Source organism: Bemisia tabaci, chromosome 7 (assembly GCF_918797505.1).
Source record: "Bemisia tabaci chromosome 7, PGI_BMITA_v3".
Classification (NCBI taxonomy): domain Eukaryota; kingdom Metazoa; phylum Arthropoda; class Insecta; order Hemiptera; family Aleyrodidae; genus Bemisia; species Bemisia tabaci.
Genome location: NC_092799.1, coordinates 26,873,794 through 26,897,585, shown reverse-complemented (window position 1 = coordinate 26,897,585; position 23,792 = coordinate 26,873,794). Strand labels below are relative to the sequence as shown.

Below are 23,792 nucleotides of genomic sequence, written 5' to 3'. Positions count from 1 at the left end.
ATTTCATAAAAAAATCAGAAAACTTTGCTCAGACGTTGCGGCCCGATTCTTGTAAATAATTAAATTATTTGAGTCAGTTCAACAATCTCAAAATTTACTTTAGTTCTTTCGTCTGAAGAACAGCGAATCTATACCTGTAAATTTTAAGGTAAAATATTCATTGTATTTCTTCAAAATAAATCATTTTTACCGGAGGAAGTTTGGCAACATTTGAATGGTTACACGGCGTTCTTCTCAATAACATATTCTTATTCATGTCCCAATTTTTTTTAATTTGTATTTGTTTTCATTTTTTATTCGCTCTCTCTAATTTCAGATAGCCCCGCTTTCTTTCTTCATTCATACTACAAAGAAGTTACCCGCCGAAACTGCGATGTACTAACAAGCCATTATTTTTATCATCAGAGCGAGAAAAACAAGGAAAAACTGAGCACCTGAATTTTCGATTGTGCTCACTCAAGTGTAGAGTGGAGTATTTACTTCATACAGTGCCGAACTACATCATTTGCACTTTTTCACCTGCGAGAGGATGGCATAGCGAAATTCGTAAGGGCGCCGTCAAAATCACGAGAACACTACGTCTGCCGTGTTGAAGAAAAACATCCTAAGACCATTTGAACACTGTCAAATCTCGCCAGGAAAAATATTTATTCGTTAGGAAACCTATGAACATTTTCCCTTGAAATTTTCAGAGATATCAGATCAAACCACTAATAAAATTCTCTGAATATTTTTTTTAAAAAAGACTGATCACAAAAATCTGGAAAATGCGTATTTATCAAGGGAAATTTGGCAACGTCTGAAGGTTAAACGGCGTTCGTCCTGAGTACGGCAGACGTTACAGCGCGAACTTTCAGATACTTCAGATCAAATTACGAATGAAATTCTCGGAATAATTTGAAAAAAAAAAAAAAAAGAAAAAAAAAATTGATCACAAAAATCTGGAAAATGCGTATTTATCAAGGGAAAATTGGGAACATCTGAGGGTTCATACGGCGTTCGTCCTGAGTACGGCAGACGTTACGGCGCGGCGAAAGGACCGTCCGTGTCCCGACGGATTGCTTCCGAGCGATAGGAAAGGGAACGTTCTGAGTAGCATTCCACGTGACAGCCGGGAAATTAATGAGGGATGAACATTTTGATGCTTAAAATTAACACAAACTTGTAACCATTTATCACCATTATTATAGACAGTGCGCTCGGGGAAACACATTGGAGTATCGGCGCCAAAACACTCCTCTCCGCCGAGCAACATATTATGGAGATGTACCTTCCAAGTGCATAATCGCGCGCTTTTTACGAGAATTTTTTCGCGCTCTCATTTTCACGCTACCGCATGAGACGTATTTCTGCCAAACGGAACTATGTGCACTGTGACGTGAGCCCTGTTATGCACATATTTTTACGAGTCTCAGGGCTCATGTCTTAATGCGCGTAGTTACGTTTGGCAGACATACGTCCATGTCTCCTCTAACTTAATGATGTAAGCTCCGTTACGCGGCTGGATCACAGTCGCGGCTCGAGCCATTGTTGTCATGTTGAGAATGTTCTTTTTTTTTAAAATTTATTTGAAATACGTTTAAAATGATTGAGGCGTTGGGTGCAGAAAGGACATTTCGACGGTGAAACTACCAAACCACGTATCTCGGTTTGCGACGTCGCAGACTTCCTGTCATACTTTATTTTTTAAATGAAAAACTACTTAACGTCCAGTCTTGAAAATTTCTGTGATTTTTTCTCTTCCTGCGGAGAAAATTCTGTGAAAATTTCAAGGAATGATATTGATTTGGTTTCCTTCAAAAAAATAAAATGCGAGCGTAGATTTTTAAACACCGCAAACGAGATACGTGGTTTGGTAGTTTCACCGTCGATTTCTCGGTTGTGGAGCTTGTGGTGTTTCAGAATCTTCAGTGCTAATTTTCGTTTTGGAGAGGAAACTGTTGGGTGAATTTTCTGAAATTTTACGTTTCCAGCATTGTAAAGGCATAAAGAATATCCGGTAAAAGTTACGACAAATTTAGTGGAGATTGTGAGACAATGCAACCAAGAAATTCCTTTTTTACACCCAACGCTTCAATTACTAGAAAGCAATATTCATGAATATTTGCACCACAATAAACAAGCTTAAAAGCGTTGCGGCGGAAGTAATTCCTCGCTGCGAAATGCTGTCTGAATTTACAAACAGGTTGAAAAGTTTTATAGTATTGTTTAGTTTTAGAACAGCAATTTTAGTTTTTTAGCAAATAAAATCAATATAATACAATGTAGTTTTAGCCCAGGGATAATATATTATAGATCTGCTGCGCCGGATCTTCCTGAAAATACAAATCGATACTCTTATGACTGTAGTAAAAACCTGAAAAAATCGCATAAAGAAAAAAAAAAAAAAAAAAAAAAACGCGAGATCGCGCTGAATATGGGCACGTTAAAAACTCTTGACACACACGGAAAAATCACCAACTGGACGAAAATACGTCGACTGTCGGTGTGAATATTCCCCTCTGGTCAACTTATTTTCGTGTATTTGGTGGTCTTCCCGTTTGCGTCCGTAGTTTCAACTCCGGACATTCAAAACTATCTTGAACATCAAAATTGACAATAAATATTACAAATGAGGTCCCATTCGGCGTTGTTTTTTACTGCATGGAAACGGCTTAAGACAGAGTGAAAATTAAATCGAATCAGTGAGAACGAAAAAACACCAACTCCGTTACTCAAAAATGCTCAATTTTCATTTAAGATGGGCAATTTTTATGAAGGTCATTGAAGTTAGTATTTCTGTTCCAACTTGGACTTATAAAGTGTCCTTAAGTACTTGCTTTCTGGCACTAAACATATTTTTCTTAGATTAACTTCTCCACCTTGTGTTCAATTTTGTGTGCGTCTTGATTAATTTTACTTTTTCGAGTTAGTGTGTTTCCGTTCTCACTGTTTCAATTGTGGGAGGGGATGATTTTTACCTTTCTAATGAGTCGAATCTGGTGGTGCTGCGGCGGGAGTTGCGGTGCGGGGGTGGCGGCGACGAAGGTGAGGGGCGGCGGTGCGGGGGCGAGGAGCGTGGCCGGGTGGGGCGGCAAGGCGTAGGCCGTGTGCGGCAACGGGAGGGGCACCCAGGGCAGCATCATCGTCCCCCAGGCGGGCCCTGACCCCGGATGATGCATTCTGCCATACAACTATTCCAACACGCACTAATATCCCATGCCCCGATACGGATACGGATACGGATACGCCACTACGCTACGGATACGTCACTTATCCGCAAGCGACTCCACAGGATCGCCCTCCAAACACTCAATTTCAACACATGCACACTCCACTGTCGGTTCCGATTGGCTGTCGTCGAGGATCACTACCACGACTATCTTTCAATATTATCACAGATCCTGATCACACTAGAACGCTTTTCGGGCTTTTCGCCGCCTCCAGTTGTGCAGTTCCCGGGGGTAAACCAGTGATTTCCTGAAAGCCAAAGAAAAACAGATCAGTGAGCAGTTGAGTACACAGTAAGAAAAAGTAACGGTATTAAAGCAGTATCAGTGGCAGTATTAAAGCATGGCCTTAGTAGCAATTATTGCATATTATATTTGTAAAGTCGGCTGATAGCTCAGCTTTTTTCCCCGCATTTTTTCGGGTACCCTAGGGAGGCGGGGGGAGGAGTTGGTCAATGAGGTGGCCAAAATGCCTTAGGCGATACTTGAGAGGCCCCGAAGTCAAGGGAGTCGAATATGTTACGACGAGGTTCATTACCACCAGAATCACAAGTTTGACCTCCGCTGCTTCGGACACAAACCCTCCGTTCAAAAATTTAAAATTGAAAACTAATGTGAGTGAAGAAATACACATGACATTGGGGTAGGTAGGGATCTGGAAAGACCGTAAGTTATGAACTGACAAATGGATTTTGAGGCGCGATCATTGCAAAGCAGAGGAAGATTTATGTGGAACTACGTTTTGTTGTACCCTCTCTCTCTTTCTCTCTCCTCCTATGTCTCGTTGATTTATTCATTTGTTTATTTTTTCCCTTGACACAAACGGTCCAATCTGTCATCAAACTATACACAGAATTCGCTGAACGAACAAGGTAGAAAATTATTTTAATCCTTCCTCATTTTATTTCCTTTTCAACTTGCGATCTTGACAACTTGCTTATATTTGGCTGGATCAGATTCAGGACCGGGATCACAGTCGTTCCTGAAACAGCTCCTTCGATGGGGAGGTCCTATAATGGACGCTATTCTGCTATGCTAAGGAAAAACAAAGTATGAACCTCCAGGCGTTGCCTTTCCTCTGATAAGATACGAATTTATTGGGGAAATAAATATTTTTTTCCAATTGTTGAGACTATTTTGCACGAAATTTAATCTAAAACATCTGAAAATTTTGAGGAAAAACATACATAGATTTCGTCAAAGATACATGATTTAACCGGGGAAATTTGGCAACTCTCGAATATTCATACGGCGTTCTTCCTTAGCATGGCAGTATTGATGTTACACCACAGAAAATTGACATACGTCGATTAATTCTCATTGTTGGGATTGACCCCCAAAAACAAAAGTAGAAGAAGGTGTATGTATTTCACCATGAAAACAAACAAAACTGCGTTCTCAAGGGACCTAATTTTCAACATTTTTCTAGAGAAGAGCCTTCTTTCTCGTTTCTCCAAAGATCGGCCCCTTCCCCTAAATTTTCAGCCCACGCGCCACTACTGATGCTGTTCGCCAAGACGATGAGTCAATCCAAGCCTGTCGATTTTATGACTTTTAACGTTATTGATTGATGGAAAAGTACAAGAATGACTTAAGAGGAGAGACACTCGCTGTTTACGGCGACTCTGAAAACACGAGGATCAACAAGAATATTGTCTCGCAGTGGCGTGGCGTGTTTTGCGATAAATCGATTAATCTACCATTTAAACCTGAAGGAAAAGGATCGATTAGCAAGGGTGTTCGCAACGAACACCTTAATAATCGATTCTTTCCCATAGCTTCAAATGGATAAATATCGATAATCGAGCATTCACGCCTCACTACTGAATTGACTGGGTTCAAACGAACGGCCAAAATGCGTATTTTAGTGCTTACACTCCTCATAAACCTGATGACAGTTCAAAAATGAGACATGTTGATAAACAATCGACGCCTCTTCGTAGGGGCATTCGTCCATTACGCATCTGGTCGTAAAAACCACCGTTACAGACTGAAGCTTCGATTGAAAAAGAAGTTCACCCGCGTATGATTCCCATTGCGAATAGGCTGTTTTTGCATAAATCCGTCAAATTGGGAGATGTGATGTAAGCAGGGCAGCACGGATTTTCAGGGATCGGCGGGGGGGCATAAACACTTCGAAAATAGCCGGAAAACGGGCGGCATTCGCGAGACAAATGGGATGATAGCTTAAATTTTGAGTACAATAAAAACAAAGTGGGGAGCAAGTGACACCTTATTAAAGCGTGCAACGAGGAATTATTTCGAGGTTCTGAAATACAGCGCAGGGCGCTCAAAATAAATCACAAAGCGGCCGCTAACCGGCCCGGTAGGAGCTGGGCGGAGAGAGATTCACCGACAGACGGATGCTTATCCTAGTGGCTGCATCGGCTTTGATGTCAAAATATTGTCATAGCATTCCCTAAACACTGTCTCGCGATTCGACGTTCGTAAATAGGACGTGACAACAGGGACACGGAAAGTTCACTCTTGTTAAGTCGAAATCCGACGAGTTGTCGCTCCTAGAGTGAGATAAGAATACACGCTCAAGCTCCGTGGCTTTCGCTTCAATTAGGTCCTGAAATCGGGGTTCCTGTCAAGGGGACGAATTTAACCTCAATCAGCCTCACTGCATTTCACGATGTCTCACTCCCTCGCAACTTTTGTTTTCCTTTCACAGAACGAAACTATAGCGGTGAGCCGGTGACATGGCGCGCTTTGCGATATTGCGATTGGGAGCTCAGAGGACAAGGCACATTAGTGCAGTTTTTAAAAAAATGAGATATTAATGATATCAAGTTGAACTATTGTTAATGCATATTCTGTGAAAAATTTGCTGACAAATTTCAATTTTTACGCATCATAAAAATCAGTTTCAACCTTCTTTCTGCCATGAGGATTCATGTGATTTCGAAACTTCAAATACGGATTTCTCGAAATAGCAAAACTGCACATATGCGCCTTGTCCTCCAAACCCCTCGATTGATCTATCATTAAAAGCTATGGAAAAGAATCCATGAACAAGGTATTTTCAAAGAACGCCTCAATAATCGATTCCTAACCATAGCTTCAAATGGGGAAAAATCGCTAATCGATCATTCATGCCTCGCCATTGAACTATAGAACGGATTCAAACATTCTTCGACTTTCCTTAGACTTCCGAACTTTCCAATTCTCAGAATTCTGCCGTCCTAAGGAAATGCGTCGAATGAACCTACAGGCGTTGCTAAATTTCCTTCATAAAACGTGAATTTTCTGGAAAACTTATAATAAATATTTTCCTCCCAATACCGTCCGCGTTCCGGGCTCAGAGGCCGAAAGTTCCGGGCGTAGCACCCGGAGCAGTCGAAGCTACGGCTCCAGCATCCGGAACCTTCGACCTCAGAGCCCGGAACGGACGGTATATCTATATAACCCGTATCTTTTTCCTCAGTGTACGCAATTTTTCTTCCTATCAATATTCTAGCCCGTACCTTTTTCTTCGGCGTATGCAATTTTTCTTCCTATCAATATTCTAGCCCGTACCTTATTCTTCAGCGTATGCAATTTTTCTTCCTATCAATATTCTAAGTGATCAACTAGAATAGAGAGAGGGAGGGTGAGGGGGAGGGGAGAGAAATGGGGTTAGCGAAAGCTCAAGCTCCGAACGTGTATTTTAATAAGGACAAGTTTGCAGATAATTTTCGAAAGGCCAGAATGGAGGAAAGAGGGAGGAAAGAGGGGAGGAAAGAGGGAAGATGGGGACCGTGACAGAGATAAAGCTGCGGTTAAACGAAGGGGGAGGGAGGAGATGCTAAACTTGGACAATACGCGGAGAGGTGAGGAAGAGCGCTCCCCCCTCCCTCCACCTCGCCAGAATGCACAGGGATAAAAATAACTGGTTCTTCTTTCAAGTTGGCGTCTTTGTTTCACTGGCCAAAATGTGATTTATTGTACATTAAAAATTAGAGCCGCGGCTTCACCGCTCGGGAGGAGGGGCCGGGGGGCGGGTCCAAAATTTTGATGGACCGGCAAAAAGTTTGGCTCCGCAGGCAGAGAAATCTGTCTCAGGGGCGCGGACCCCGTTAAAAATGAAATATTTCGTCAAAAAAGAAACATTTTGAGTCCAACGGTTTAAGTGAACGGTCAACTTTGAGGTCTACTATTTTACGGTACCGAGTGAACAAATGCAGTTCTGCGAGGGGAGGTAAAGGGAGCATGCAATAGTTTACTAAATAATTTTGTCGAAATTCTTGGAAAAACAAACAAATTTGCAACAAAATCCAGTGTAATTTGGACCGCGTTAAATAGAAAGTAACCAAGCCAAATCAGCTATTGCCAAATTTAATTTAGCAATTCAATTGTTTACATGAAAACGGTTGTGCGGATTTTCGTGCAAATTTTAGCGGATTTTCTACATGGTACGAAGCAAATTCCTTAAAATTTTCAAAGGAATCCACAGAAACGTTCTCTGGTGAAAAATTAAATTTGGCAATAGCTGATGTGGCTTGGTCCCTTTCTGTTAAACGCGGTATATTTATGCTAGTGGCTAGGCTTCCTAACATTTGATAAATTGTTAATAAGGCGGCTCTCGAAAATTGGCAACACTGTTTTCCTTCCATTAAAATATATGTAAACAATCGATTCGAAATCGGAGACAGCTTGCCTCACCTAAAATCGATATTTTCAATGGATTCAAATAGAGGAAAAACAATGTTGGCAACTTGCAAAATTGCCAAAGGGTTTACTTTCGAAATTGAATTGATTTGGCCCAGATTTTCAATTCGACAATTTTCTCGTCGTCTCTAAAAGAGGCAAAATGTTTCACGATACAAAAAAAAAATCACCGATCATGGGTTTTAGGGTAAATTTACAATTTTTTATTAAATGAGAGGTCATTCGGGGTCAAAACTTGTTTTAAAATCTCAGAATTCAAAAGTAATCACTTTCGAAATGAGCTCAGAATTAATTATGAGAAAAACAACGTACTGGCAGCTAAATTACAATAAAGTGTCGGTGTGCGCATTTCTTCGGTGAGGCAAAGATCGTACTCCTGATTATTTCAACGTCATTGAATTGATTCTACGTATCTTGACGGTTCTTAATGGATGTTGAATCATTGAAAACATTAGTGCTTCAAAGCAGGCGGTAACAGACACATAGAGTATTGAGTATTGAACGGCATTAGACAGGAAAAACAAAAGATGCAGAATTGTTCGGAAAAAATCACGATTCAATCAAATGCCATACCCACAACAATGAAACAACGACATGGATATCGATCTTTCAAGATTGTGATTAAATACTCAGTTCGCCTTATCCATAAATCGAAACGAAGGAAATTACTGTCAGGATTCTTCGGAGACTTGTCTGCATTTTTCTGTGATAACAATACTGTCCGTGACCGAGACTATTCAGCTACAAAAATAGGTCAATTCTAGGTCCTAACTTATTGAATATTGTAATTTTAATAAACTTCACGTTAGAAGAAGAAAAAAACTGATTGGAAGACGAAAAACCCGGCGTGAATTCTTTTTAAATGAAAACATGGTTTTGGCCCTAGAAACCTTAGCATGTTATAAAAATTTATTACGTCTCAGAGGTTGGGTCTCTTTCTATTTTTGCCGAAAAATACCTAAAAAGAAGAATTATTTTTAATAAGATTACCGTAATTTAAATACACAAATACCGCTGTGATACATCAGAATCATCAGCCAGGTAATTTCATGCTCACAATAAAATTACAGTAAATTCGATTTAATAATTGATTCATCCCAATGAAATAGAAGGGAGCCTAACTCTGGAGCATGGATACTATCTTCACTACGCAATGTAATTTCAAAACGGAACCGAAGTCTTAGTTTGTCAGTACTAAAAATTAAAATTTGCCGCGCAAAAATCGTTTTGTGCACTTAAGATTCTGCGTGAAATTCAGTCCTGGTAAAAATACCTCCCCGCGGGCACCTGTCCTCCCAAGAGAAAAAGCGCAAACCATTCCTTTGAAGTAAACGAGGAAGAGAGAGAGAGGGGGGGGAAGGGGGAGACACTTGATTATTCTGAGACTGTGAGTAAAGTTGTGTAGTTCGATGTTCTTATCGATTCCCGTGTTTTTCTTGCAATAAATTTAATGGATTGCTCTTGTTGATTGACGGAATCGCAAATGTTTCATTAGCCCTCCCCAGTTGAATGCATAATCGACTAACTAGTATAACTTAGCCAGAAGATAGGGTTTCTGCGCCCGCGTCCAGAATTGATTACTTGTCACTCGAAATGTTCTGCAATCCCCCGACTGTTCGCACCTATTCGGGCATCGCTAAATTAACAAGTACATTTTAAGGAAAGTAAAGATAAAAAAACACGGGGATTGCAGGATTATCATAAACTTTAAGTATCGTGGCGATTACTTTGGCCAGCTGATCCTCGCCATAATTGTTTTCCGCGCGGCTGTCCCTTGTACCACGACCACGGGGCTACAGTCACTGACCGCTCCACGGTCCCACCATTGGGAGAGCTTCGCGCCTCTGGCGCACAGTGGACCAGGCCAATAGGAGAGGTCGGACAAAATTTGAAACTTCAAAAGCTTATAACTCCGTTCATAAAAAACTTTGAGGTTATGAAAGTGGCTCTGTTGGTTTCCTCATGAAATTTTCTTCTTTAGGCACCCCTAAAAATTTAAAATTTGACGAAATATATGTAAACAACAAAATTTGCAGTTATAGAAAAGTTGCAGAAAACTTTTTCGTGTCCGACCTCTCTAAATGACTCTATCCACCGTGCGGCCTTTTGCATTACGCACTGCTCTTATAAGTTTCAAAAAAATATGTTGCCTCTTTTAATTCTTTCAACATTAGACAACTTGATACCGAAACGGCGAAAAATTCTGTTGGGTATGTAGAAATTCTAATTAATAATTTTTTCCATTGAGAATTTGCCTTTGGGCCACCAGGAAATTTCATTGTTTCGAACAGAATTTCTGTAATTTTAAGAGGGCGTCTTATCACTTTAAAGAGATTCCCGGTTGACTTAACAAAAAGTCTCGTCCAGGAAGTATTAACTGGAGAATATTCCTCAGGGATATCGAATATTCGATATTAACTCGGACACGATGATACATGTAGAGCCTCCATTCACCCAGTAGAGGATAGAACATGGGGGAGGGGGAGGAGGGGCTTAAAGACAGACATTATAAGGGATTTTTTAAGAGGGATAGAACGACATAAAACAACGCGGCTATATCCGTTGATATGACACGGACATGCGACGAAGCCCGGTAGTATGCTAACGCTGTGCGACCCCATACTTTTGATGACAGTCCAAGGATCCAAGGAAAATATATTAATTGACATGTAAAAAAGAACGGGAGGAAAGTAATTTAGAGAGAGCACGTATTTGCACCGAGTATCGTGGCTCTGGAGCTTATCTGGGGAATCTTTTTTAGTTCCATCGCACTCGCGTGACGACCTCTCTAATCTCATAAAAGTTTTGTTTGCTAAGAAAGAGCTGCAATCAAATATACGAAGGAGTCGGAAAAATCCCGCTTTCTCTCCCCGAGTTAAAGCTATAATTATTTTGAAGTTATAACGGGCTTTCAAGTTTAATTAATTAACTTCCCTCGCCCCCGCCGATTCTTCGACAGAGTTTCCACCGTGGACGAGGAGACGTTCGGGACTCATCAAACTGTGTCAAACTATCTGTCCTCCTCGGGAAAAACAACGTAACTCAAATAGGAGTCTTATATACGTCCGCGGTTATTGCTACAGAAACGGCAGCTATGTCAACCCATGTCGTTTCGGAGGAGCTTTGACAAACCTTTGCAGAACCCCGGGGATTATTGACTCTTCCTTCTTGGAGAAATTCCTTCGAATCCGCGTGTTCAAAATTTCCTATATTCGGTAGACAATAGATACCTCATAGGGGTGTCGAAAAACTTCTCCGCCTTGTTACGTACAGTATTCGGGCCACTTATTAGTGTTTTTTTTCCCCTCTCATTTGTTATTTTAGTACTACCTTTCCTGTCAGTATTTACGTATGATTTAACTGACACTTAATTTCTCTTTGAATGCTGTTATCGATGCACTAATTTTAATAATATTTTATTGATAATCGTTCAATACTTTCACAAAAAATATTACGCTAGAAAATATTGAGATATTTTGATAATACGGCCCCGCGCATTCTATCTAAACCGGGTTTTTAGTTTTATCGACTGCAACAAAAAAGAATCAACACTTTTGAGAATAAAAAACTAAAAAACGCAACCTGGACGACCGCTTAAGAGATGGGCACAAAGCTGACTCTCTTCCTCTGAGGATGATGGAAGATTTTATGATGTTTTTATTGATTTGACGAGTCCTTTCCTAAACGATTTTCAGATTTTTAGATTTATATTATTTTATAATTGATTGTGCTCGGTATGGGATGACCTGGCAAACACACTGAAAAAAACTCTCGGTGTATTTACTAAGAAAAGGGTAAAATTACCAAGAATTCAGGGTTCTATTTGATCCCAGTTTTTTCTTGGTATAAACTTACCATTTATGGAATTGGTAATTTTACCGAGAAATCTCGGTAAAATTATTGAACTTCCTCGGTAATTTTACTGGACCTTGGTAAAAATGCCAATGTTTTTTATCGACTGTGGTAGAATTACCGAGACAAAATGGTAAAGCTACCGGGAATTGATTACCAAAAAAAGTGGTATTCTTACCTGAAAAAACGGAAAAAACACCGGTTTTTAGGTAAGCTTACCAGTCTGTCTTGGTAAAATTACCAATAATTGGTAAAAAAGGTGAGATGGTAAAGGTAACAACGGACCGTGGTAAAAACGCCGAGAATTTTTTTTCAGTGCAGGGCTTTGCCCTAGCGTTCGTGGAAGAAGAAGAAGAAAAAACGCAAGAGATGATAACTTTTAACAAAATTATGTGCGTTCCATGATACTTGCGGACAAAAAAGTTTACCCTGTTTTCTTCCTGTTTGCCAGGTACCTCAGCTCTGAGATCATCTTAGCCGTACGTGGATCATGCCATTACCCCGATCTATGTCAATGGGAAAACTACACGGGTAACAGCACGATACTTTCCCTATCAGAAAGACAACTCGCGTATTGCAACAAGATTAAATTCCGCGCGCTTCGTCCCGAGTTTTCCCCCATTCACACTGACCCTTCCCTTTGATGAAAAAGCTTTTCATTCGAACGAAAAATCGGAAAGCCCTTTGAGCCAGCGCTCGCAGCATTTACATGCACACGCGAGTCTGGATGAAGTGAGGAAGGGGTGGGAGCAATAACTCATGAGTTCTCTTTTTTTTCTTCGGTGGGGTCACCAAAAGGAAAACTAGGTTAGGTTGCACTCGTTCCCTCTTCATAGTGGTAAGTTTTCTTACACTACGCGGCAACTTCCTGACTTTTCAGGTTTTTGAACGTAAAATTTTCAGGCTTCTCGATGTTTTTCTTGGTGTGGAAAATTGTTTTCACAAAAATAAGAGGGGCGAAAGGTTTTGAAGTTTAAAAAAAATGAAACTTTTGACGGAAGAAAAACTTTCAAGGTTTTGCAGCAAAATTCCTTGACTTTACAGGGCTGGGCGGAAAGCCTTCATTTTCCCAGGGCTTCCCTGACTTTTCAAGACATTTTCACCCTCAGAGCTTCACTGCCAGAGGGCTGACCTGAAGACAATGACAATTAGCCCAACGCCAAAGGTAGATAGAATGATTCAGCAACCCTAGACTAATTTGAAAACAAACTCGCGAGAACAAATATCTCGCTTCGAAATTCCATCAGTCATCATTATGCGTATTTTATTGGGTTTTTTGCACGACAAGTTGTTCACCAATTGTCATTGAGCAAAAAAAAGTGTTCACTTCCGAATTCAACTTTAGCCTCAACTAATTAATTTGCTTTGATTGTTGGAACTGGGCCTCTAAACTACAGAGTGATCCAAAAGTCCCGCATGTAAGGGTTGTAGGGATGGTGCACCATCCCTACAACCCTTAGGGTTCTTGCCCCTTTCCAGACTGATCCCCTCAAAATTTTGGGGGTTAGAGGTCGTCTCCTTTGACCTAGGAGCACTCACAAAATTTCAAGTCTCTATCTCAATTTGTTCTAATGTTGGAAGGGTGCCTGGTGGCCTGGTGCTAGTGGTGCAAGACTTTTGGATCATCCTATATAGTGTCTCCGGTCTATCAGAGGAAATTTGGCAGGGTCCGAACGTCCATAGGCTGTTTTTCCCGAGCACGACGGGCAGTAATCCTGTTTGTCCCGCGGATTGAGCGCGCGCGCAAATCTGCAAAAGCCGAACGTCAAAAACGATCGCTTTGAAAAAGCCCGTCGCCGTATCGGCGGAATTGAATTAGGCCCGACGTCAAAGCCGTGGGCGGGGGGCGGGGGAGGACGAGGGAGTTAGTAATCAAGACCGGGCGAGTACCGCGAGGATTCTTCATGAAAGTAATACCGAGCGGGTAAACACTAATTCTGCCTCGCTGCTCCCTTCGGATCGAGTCGGGGAGCCCGTCTGTTTTTCGCGCCCCTGGAAATTAGTCACGGTGACAGACAGCGCTGCTCGCCGGGCGTCGTCCTTTTTTCTCGCCCGCCGCGGCTGATTGATGGCGCGGGCGCGCGGCGTGGGGGGGGGGGGGGCGCCGCACAGTAAATCACAAAGGTCGGACATAAAACAGGGTGTCTAGTATTTTTTAATTTTGGAAAATCCTGATATTTTCCTGATGTTTCCTGATATTTTATACAAAATTCCTGATTTTTTCATTTTGAAAATTCCTGATATTTTCCTGATTTTTTTCGACTCCTGGCACGGAAGGCAAAAAGCAATAAGACTTTCTCCGTTGAGGAGAATTGCGTAAGAAAAATTTCTAATAAAACGTCCGATTTTTCAAATTTTCCTAATTTTTTCCTGATCGGCCATAATTCCTGATATTTTCCGGTTTTTCCTGATGCTAGACACCCTGTAAAATTTTTGACTAAAACTGAAAATATTGATGTTTATTCCGTCACACTTTAAATTTCTAGAGGTGCTTTCAGAAGTAAATTTCACAAAGAAACCAGTGGTGCCACCTATGAAACCTCAAAGTTTTGTATAAACGGAGTTATAAGATTTTAAAGTTTCCGAAGTTTGTCCGACCTCTTCCATTGTCTCGATCCACTCTGCGCCGGGGCGTGGGGCGTCGCGCCTAGCCCCCTGCGTCCTACGCCTTTTTAAGACCGGAGTTCGAGGAGCCGATGGGGGTTTCGGCCCGATCTCCGACTTCCCCCCCCCCCGTTGATTTTTGAGGGGCTCCCTCTTGCCCGACTCTGCATTGATTAATGTCCCGTTTTGCATTTTCTGACCGGGATGACGTCTGAAGGAATTGGAATTACTTACTTCGAACATGGTCGATGAAGGCGTTCAAAAACTTCCAAATCCGAAATCTAGGAATCTTAAAGGAGCTCTAATCAATACTACAGTCCCTCCTTAGAGAGAGTTGAGACAACGCGACCTTTGGACGTCGAAAACGGGAATAATGATTTGCAAAAATCGGACGTTTTTTGTAATCTTTGATCAACCCCCTGTCACCGTTCCCTCTCTTATTCCACGTGTTCCTTGCCGTGCTCCCTATTCCCCAGTCCATTCCAGTTTATAATCTTGCAATTGATGAAAATATAATTTTCATTCCCGTCTGTGACACTGTGAAGGCCTAAAATACGGGAACCGATCATTCGCATTGTCTTTACAATCAGTATAAAGAGACTCTAGTCAATGGCAGCGTTCAAAAAACTTCAAATCCAAGATCTAGGAATCTTCAAGGAGCTTTAATCAATAGAATACGGCCGAGGACTTTCAAAGATCTTGCGAGCGCAGGCGATATGCATGCGTATTTGGACCGCCTTCAGCAAAACGGAACGTCTGTGCGGATCCCTTCAAAAATGTTGAGGAATTTGCTTTCCACTACGCAGAAAATTCACTGAAATTTGCACAAAAATCCGCACAACAGTTTTCATCTGAAAAGTTGAATTGCCCAATTAAATTTGGCAATAACTGATGTTTTTTGGTTCCTTTATGCCTAACGCGGTCCATTTGATACATTGCGCTCGGGAAGTCAAATTCATAAAAGAACGGTCTCTGGCGAAGAGGTGAGAAATTCTCAATTTTTAAAATATTTGCGTTGAAAGCAAAGTGTAGTCGATTAAGCAGAATTTTTTTTCCTCTGAAAAATCCTAGTGTTCCCCTGTTTCCCCATGTCCTGGACATGATTTATAACGGAAGGGTTCTGCATCTTAATCCATTAAATACTTTAAAAGCTTTAAGTTTTCCAAAATCAAAGATTTTTCAAGGCGTTCTAATTAGTAAAACAAAGACTTTCCACGGACTTTTGAAAAGTGTTCGAGTGCAGTCAAGTATGCAAGTGTCTTTAAAATGGGATTTCGGTCTTTCTCAACCCCTATTCTTTGCAACCCTTAAGCGCAGAAGCTGTTGTGTAGGTTCAAATGGTACTGCTTGATTTTTTGAAAGTCATTATAACAAAAAAAAAAAAAATATATTTCAAACGGCCGATATTCAAAAATAAAAAAATAAAACAATAAATAATTCAAGAACTACCAAGTACATACGGACCAGTTCTATAAAGTCAGGGATATTCCAGAAGTTAAAAATTCAGAAGGATGAAATCAATTTACATATCTGACTAGGAGCAAAGAACCGCTGAACGGATGCGGAGTCAAAAATCAAAGTTACAAAGAGGCAAGAACACTAATTTCAGAATTGCCACAGACTTTGAAAAATAAAATTCCCTGGCGTTTTCCTGAAATCCCTGACGAGCTGTGCCAAATTCTGACATTACACAATATGCAAGATATGCACCAATGCACCATATGTGTATTCTCAGAGCGAATTAAGGGGCTTAAACAATGTTCATCTTGCCTGAAGATGGGTTTTCATTTCAGGTTCGATTTATAAGTTCTCCAATTCAAGGTTTTTCTTCTCCCTCGCCGATTAAAACCAAACGAGCGGGTCATAAGGAGATGTTATTTTTACAATCGGGTAGCTCTTGCTTTTAGTACTGGAGGAATGCTGCGACACAAACAACAGCTAGCGGCGGAGAATGGACCCGAGTTGGTATACAAACTCGTTGGGTACTAGCTGTTGAGTTACTCTCGTTGCAAAGCGAGGGAATCGAATCCCTGACGCATGTTTACGCGCTTATTAAAGCGGAATGGTGTTATTCATGCACCGACTTTCCAGTTTTTGTGCGGGATACGCAAAGCAATCCCGTTTCCCTCACTTTTGGAATCTAATTCATTCAACTTCAATGTAACCGTTGATGCCTGGATAAAACGGTCGTTTTGTCAATTTTCCTGTAATTAAAACTGCGGCGTTGAAGTGTATTAATATTAACAACACAGGAAAAAGTGACTTGAATGGAGATGTTGCATGCGTGAGGAATTTGCGATTTGACTGTTGATTCTCTTGCAGAAGTTCGTGAAAAACACGATGGTGCCACTGGTTTTCTCTGAAATCAACTCCCAAGCTCAAAGAAAGCTCTCAAGTTGAGGCCAAAATGGAGGAGATATTCCACGCTATCCTGAGAGTCCACCTCTACATCAAGACGAACTCTCCATGCAAAGATGGGGAGCAAATACATTGACATGGCTGCCGCTTTATTCGGGGACTCCAAAACTGAAAACACGGCAACCCTGCTAATGTATTTGCTCCCTATCTTCGCATGGAGAGTTTGTCTTGATGTAAAGATGGACTCTCAGGATAGCGTAGGATATTCCCTCCATTTTGGCCTCATTTTGAGAGCTTTTTTTGAGCTTGGGAGTTGATTTCAGAGAAAACCAGTGGCACCATCGTGTTTCTCGCGAACTTTTACATGAGAATCTATGGTAAAATCTTAAATTCCTCACAAATGCAACAACTCCATTGAAGGACTTGGAGGATAAGGCGAATAAATGTAGTTTTTGCTACTTCAAGAAAATACATACGTGTTTACAGTTTAAACTCACTTTTTAATGCTGTAAAGTTGGATTTTGTTTGTGAATTTTTCACAGATATACAATCAAACTAGTTTAAGCGGAGTTCATTAATATCTCAATTTTTTTTAAAAACTGCACTTAGGCGTCTTGTCCGGCAAGCCCCTCAATTTATCGTCAAGAAAATTTTCTTTTGGCTAAAAAATAAAATCGCGAAAATTAAGAAAATTTCTGCTTGATAAAAGTAAGTATTTTTCTTCATATCAGCATATTTTCCTCTTGATTCAGGGCAAATTTTTTATGGGCGGCAAAGTCAAGAATTGTTTTCTTAAATAGAGTCATTTTTTTTCTCTGAAAGGAGGAAACAAAGACCTTGATGAAACCTGAACTAGGGTATAACCTTAACCTATGCCTTCCTCAAAATTTGTTGTCGCAACATGAGACACGTCCCATTTCAAAAGCACAACTGAAAGGTTCGTTCATTAAATTTCTAGATGTATTGCCTCAGAAAAAACTGAGCATATATTTGTTCGACAATGGAATGATACATGGAAAAAACATCTTAGCGCTGAGCTTTAGCACTTTTGGTAAAATAGCGTCAACTACAGTCAATATAGTGCTTAGCCCTACAGCTTTAGAGTCCGGTCCTACTGCCTGTACTTGGCGCTACTTAAAATAAAGTGTTAGGAAAGCTAAGTTGCTTTTTCCGTGTAGATAAATTGAATGGGTAAACTCCTTATAAATACCTCACAGCAGGGGGCTCATTTGATTTTCATAATTTGAACATGCCAACGAGTGGGAGAGGACAGTGTAGAGCACATAATACGCATTTTAGCTACTTTGGATACCTTTGTTCTTAACCTAATTTATGAAAAGATACATGCAAACAAAATCTTAAAAAATGTTTCAAAAGGGAGACCAAAATTTTAAGACGCTCCTTGAAACAAATCCTTTGCTTAACAAATCCTTGAAATGTCCGTGAGTTTATGAACGTGCGAGTTTCAAGGAGATAAAGGTCAAGAAAATTTTCCCGAGCGTCTTAAAATTTCGTCTCAAGCTTTCATGCAACTATAAGTAATGTATGAAAAGTATTTAAATGCGACTCAGTTGGGTTAAAATTTGAAAGCGGAGAAGTTCATCCCGTCTAAAAACCTTTGATTTTTCAAATGGAAAGGTGAGATTTCAGCGTTCCGAAGGTTAAATGTCTGACGAAAGCCATAATAAAAAATAAAATTGGGTATTATTGGGGGTATATTGGGGGAATATTGCCAACATTTTCTCTCCTTGATATTTTCTAATTAAGTATCTAGGTGTGGATTCTTGAAAACATATTTTTAAATAGTATTTATCAACGATCTTTAAAATAGATTGGTTTTCTAACAATTTGAATAAAAATCAGAGTAAAAATTAAGGAAAATAGTTGTATGAAATAAGGAAAAAATACAAAAAAAATTGTGCCAAGACTTCTTGCGATAATGCTGATTCACCTTTCACAAAATACTGACAAAACGCTTAGTAAATATTATTTCAATACACCTGTAATGCATTGATCACCGTAGGGCTGACTCAACTGTGACACAATGCTGAGCCATTAAATTCAAAAATTTAAAACCAACGTTTTGACCTAATCTACCGTGCTAAGCAAGAACGCCGAAATCCATCAAGATTTTCCCTCGTTTTTTGGAACTTCATAAAATAAAAACCGTTTTACCCATGCGATTCAAATTTCCAGGTTAAATTCTTGATAGTATTTGCAAAAGAATTCCGTAAAACACTGTCCCAAGGTACACAAGGTTTTTTGTAATGATACATTGTTTCCAAAAAATATAAAATGGCGTTTACGGCGTTTTTACGTTGCACGGCAGTTATGTTCTTGATACTATTTGCGAAAGAATTCTGTAAAAACATTGTTCCAAGGTACGAACATTTTTCCGCTATGATAAATTGTTTCCAGAAAATTTAAAATGGCATTAACGGCATTATTCACTGGAAAAAAACGCATTGGATCTAGAGTCCAAATTCTTAAAAACATCGACAAGAAAAAATACTCTTGATTCAATCAGTTTTAAGCTTAAACCAAGAACCAAACCTCTTATTTGAGCGGATTTCCTTTTGATTTAAGCTTAAATCTGATTGAATCAAGAGTCCTTTTTCTTGTCAATATTTTCAAGAGTCTGGACTCTAGATCCAATGTGTATTTTTTTCCAGTGTTGCGTTGCGCGGTAGTAATGCCCGAATATTTAATTTTGGACCGGAATCAATTTCAACCCAACTGATCGCGAGAAAAAGGGACAAACTTACTTTCAAACGGCAATTTCAAGGTGTGAAATTACATTATCCTTGCAGGGCTCCGGCTTCACTATCTCTTTCTTGCACTGGGAGGTACCAACGGTTCGCACAGAAACAAAAGAAAAAATCTCACAGGTGACACAAACACTAAGGGATGATTTCCGAGGGAGGCGGGAAAATCGACGGAGATGCAAACGCACGACAGGAGCGTGAGCTCGAGAAACGCGCGCGGGTTCGGTGCGAGTTCGGCGAGAGTTGGACCGCGACTGATAGCGCCGCGACGCTGACTGCGGCGCGAGGTACGGACTCACGTGGACCGCGACTGATAGCGCCGCGACGCCGCCGCCGCGACGCCCGCCCGGCTCATCCCTCGCAGCGCCGGGGATCGACGCACCGCGCCGTGACGTCATGCTACCTGTTCCGCGGCGGACGCTACGCGTGTTGCATCCCTTCGGAAAATTAAGAACAATGACGGTAATGATGCTGAGCAGGGTTGCCACCGAATCTGGAAAATGAAGTTCCCTGCGGCCGAATTTTCTCGGCTTTTTCACACGAAGTGCAACCAGAGATGGAAAGTGGAATTTCATAAGGCTCGAATAAATTAAACAGAATTTGAAATTTATTAATTTTTTTTAGAATTATTTATTGAACCTGGGAAGGTCTGAAAGCGTTTCAGATGGTCTTTCTGTCGATACTGCGGTGTTATGCTACTCAATTGAAGGTGCTAGACACAAATAGGGGGCAAAAAGGGGAGTTTAGAGAGAAAACCCCCAACCTAACCTCTGAATTAAACGAAAACATTTGCAACGCGCGAATGTTTTAGGCTTGGGGTAAAAAATTTCAACATTTAGAATCACTGTTTCTAAGCGTTTCTTCGCCTCCTGAATGTATCCCCCAGAAGTTTCAATATATTTCATGAAATTTCGTGAAATTTCATTCGAATAAATTTCATGAAATTTTCCATCTCTGAGTGCAACACTGTCGTGCTAAGGAGAAACGCCGTATGAACATTCGAGAGTTGCCAAATTTCCGCTCAGAAAATAGTTAGTTTTGAAGAAAAATATGAATATTTTCAGGAACTTCAGGTGGAGTTACGAACAAAATTATCTGAAAAATTGGAGAAAAAATATTTACAAATTTTCCAGAAAATTCGTGATTTACCAAAGGAAATTTGGCAACGCCTAAAGGTTCATACGGCGTTCTTCCTTAGCAGAGCAGAACAGTCATCGATGAGTTCAAACCGCACCATCGGCCAATCAGAAGCGCTAAGCCGGACTTAAGTGCAGTCGGGACCCGTCCTAAGTATCTTTAAGTACGGTGGAAGGACCGACAAAATTCGGCCCCTCGTATTTCCATGTTTTCCCTGACAAATTTTGATGAAATTCCCTGACAATAGAGAAGTTGCAGGTGTCTTAAATTTTGTGAATTTCGTCTTTAAAATGATACTCCTAGGAAAACTGAGTACGAGGATAGCCTTGGTTTCTAAATTGGACAATTATTGGAGAAAATGTGACAAAATAACCTAATCTGCTAAAAAAAAAACGCGTTTCAATGGAGAATGCCGCCAGATGACGTCACAAGGCGGCAAATTTTCTTACTTTGAAATCTATTTTTCTCCAATTTTCCATGTCAGAAAAAAATTATGAAAAATACTGTGAATTAAGCTCATTGGGCGCTCTCAGATGAAGCAATAACATTTTTGTGTTCAAATTCTCCATTGAAGATTAGAGTATACCTGTATAGCGAGAGTATAGATAGCTGTGAAACTCCGAATATCCATCAAGGCCTTCACCGACACCTCCGCGAATGAAGTTAGGGCCCAAGAGGGCAGCCAACCTATGAATTCAAATTACTCGAAGTTGCGCGCGCACAGTTTTGCATTTTTAAAACTTGTTGAGCGAAGAGAAAATGATAACATACAATCACGAGTTTTAATCTAATTTCCAAGATATGATAACAAGGGGAAATTGGTTCTTATTCATTAACTTTCATTTTGCAAGTTTGCAATCTGGATGTGAAGGTTGACAACGACTCGGGATGATGACACGCAGTCATACAAAATTCCTACATTTCACGTCAACCGACCGACTGCACGCACTGCGTTTAGCGCAATGCGAGAAGTATTCATTCAGTCTTGTAGGCGCTAATATGGGCTTGACAGCGACCGCACCGTTTGGCGCAATGCGTGAAGTATTCCAAAAGTCTTGCAGGCGCTGATATACGTCTAACGCTGGCCGCACTGTGTTTGGCGCAATTATTCGAACTCGCGTTAGAATGATACAGCTTAAAAGGCCCATTTTGTGTTTCGACGCTGTATTCCAACGTTTCTTCCAGGAAAATTTAGGAGAGTTTTTTATACCCACAACCATTATTCAATCTTCTCACTTCATGTATCATCAGAAGGTAAGACATGGATGAATTGTGAACAAACTAACCTAAACTAGCGTTAACATAAAACTTGTCTTTGCATAAAACTGCGTTTATTTTCCAACTGTTTCCTGCTTTGCCAAACTTCTACTTTAAATTAACTTCATTTTAAAGCGCGTTCCCTTAGCAAATGTTAAAGTTTCTATTCGCGCAATCCTTGTGCCTTTTTTGCGCAATCCTCATATATTTTCTTAGACCTTTCGCGCAATCCTGGATAACCGCCGCAATGTATCGTACGAATCAAAATGCGATCATTTCGCCACGAGTATGGCGCCGCAACCGTTTAACCTTCGGAAATGAATTATTTTAGTGGATGTCCGAAATAAAAAGAAAGAAACAGTACTAAACGGAAAAACAAATAGAGTTCAGCACGAATTTCAATTACGAACTGATCAATCTCAAAAAGTACTCACGGTATGATGGTTTCAAATATTCAAATGACATTCTACTCAGAAGCATCGATCAATAGCGGAAAAAACCAGCATTCTTACCTGCAAACATAAAAAAATCAATAAAATTAGATATAAATGAGGGTAAATGACTGTCTGCGAAGTTACGGTAAAACGCTAATACAATAAATTTTTCAGGGGTATTTAAAATTGAAACTGTTCCTACGATCACCCATAATTTAATCCGCAAAAAATAGGGAAATGTAATAATACGACGTTTTTCTCTTTCTTCCTTTTACATATCACGGTGACATGCAACCTCCCCTCTTCCGACTCTCACAGTCTCTTTCAGTTCAGTGATCTAGACGAACCGACCGTCTTGGCAAAGGAATCGCTCAGAGGACAGTAGCCAAATCGTATTTGAAAAGGGATTCACGCGTCACCGTTCTGAGTCTCATTTTTCGAGGATAAACAAAGACGCATTACACTAAGCTCGTTAAAGAAAACAAAAGAAAGAGAGAGAGAAAAAAACATGCTTTTCCGTAATTTCATCAAGTATTTACTTAGTTGTTCCGTCTAAAAACTTTCTTTCGTCTTAAATTTATGGGAATCTATAGTAATGGACCACTAGACAAGGTACGATTTCCAGCATTCTGATACATGTTTCGAAACATAAATTCCACGCAGAACACGATAGGCACAACGAAAATTACCGAAATCAACTCCTTACGAAGATATTTAATGATTCTTGATGCGTATATTCAAACCACCCGCTCATGAAAACTCAATGCTCTGCGTGATTCACATCGCGCACTAAACGTCTATCATCACAGTCTCTGCGATATAAAAATCTGGCAACCTCAATCTTGACGCTTTGGCTCAGCTACAGCAAATTGCTCATAGTTTGAGCTACACATGGTGGGAAATGTGCATTGCTCGACTGAGAATATTGCTGAAACCGTTGTAGTGCGCGATTTGACTCACGTAGAGCTTTGAGTTTCTTGTGAGCGGGCAGTTCAAATTCCTCGTAACCAATGTGAAATAAAAACGTTAATATCTTCGTTAGGAGTTAGTTTCAGTCATTTTCGTTGCGCAAATCGTGTTCTGCGTGAAATTTTGGTTAAGAAACATGTATCAGATTGCTTTAATTTGTACCTTGTCTGGTGGTCCATTGTTAGTCGCGACTTGCTTTTCCACGATATTATTAATAATTTGAACAATTCTGCCGCTTGCTCGTATCTTAAAGACAGAAGGAAAAAAACTTTGGCGATTGACATTTCTTTATGCAAGGAAAACAGCTTTAAATGGATGCAACGTTAGCCAGCCCTTCTCGATACATCGATCGTTTTACACACATTTAAATGGAAGAGACTTTGCTTACTTGCGGGAGTTGCCTCCGCGTTTCTCAGGTTTAAAATCCGGGGGGGGGGGGGGGGCGACCACGGCCCACCGTCTAATGATTACACATTTCACTCCAACCGGCTAATGACTCGTCGATATAAATCATATTTCCCGCTCCTTTTCAATCGGGCGATAAATGAGGTGGA

At 40.4% G+C, this 23,792-nt stretch overlaps 1 protein-coding gene across 3 annotated transcripts in view; it reads right to left on the bottom strand.

Moving 5' to 3' along the window:
- LOC109041789 (pseudouridylate synthase RPUSD2) overlaps nucleotides 1–23,792 on the bottom strand; it is a 335,027-nt gene that overhangs the window by 289,832 nt on the left and 21,403 nt on the right. Inside the window, exons 1-2 of one of the 3 annotated variants that reach the window (XM_019058219.2) lie at nucleotides 19,442–19,755; nucleotides 2,961–3,459 (exon numbers count right to left, since the gene is read on the bottom strand). The exons of the other annotated variants lie outside the window; for them this stretch is intronic. Coding sequence (XP_018913764.1) covers nucleotides 2,961–3,161 — 201 coding nt within the window. The 5' untranslated portion in view covers nucleotides 3,162–3,459; nucleotides 19,442–19,755. Of the gene's footprint in view, nucleotides 1–2,960; nucleotides 3,460–19,441; nucleotides 19,756–23,792 lie in introns of those variants that run through there. 3 annotated transcript variants of the gene reach the window in all.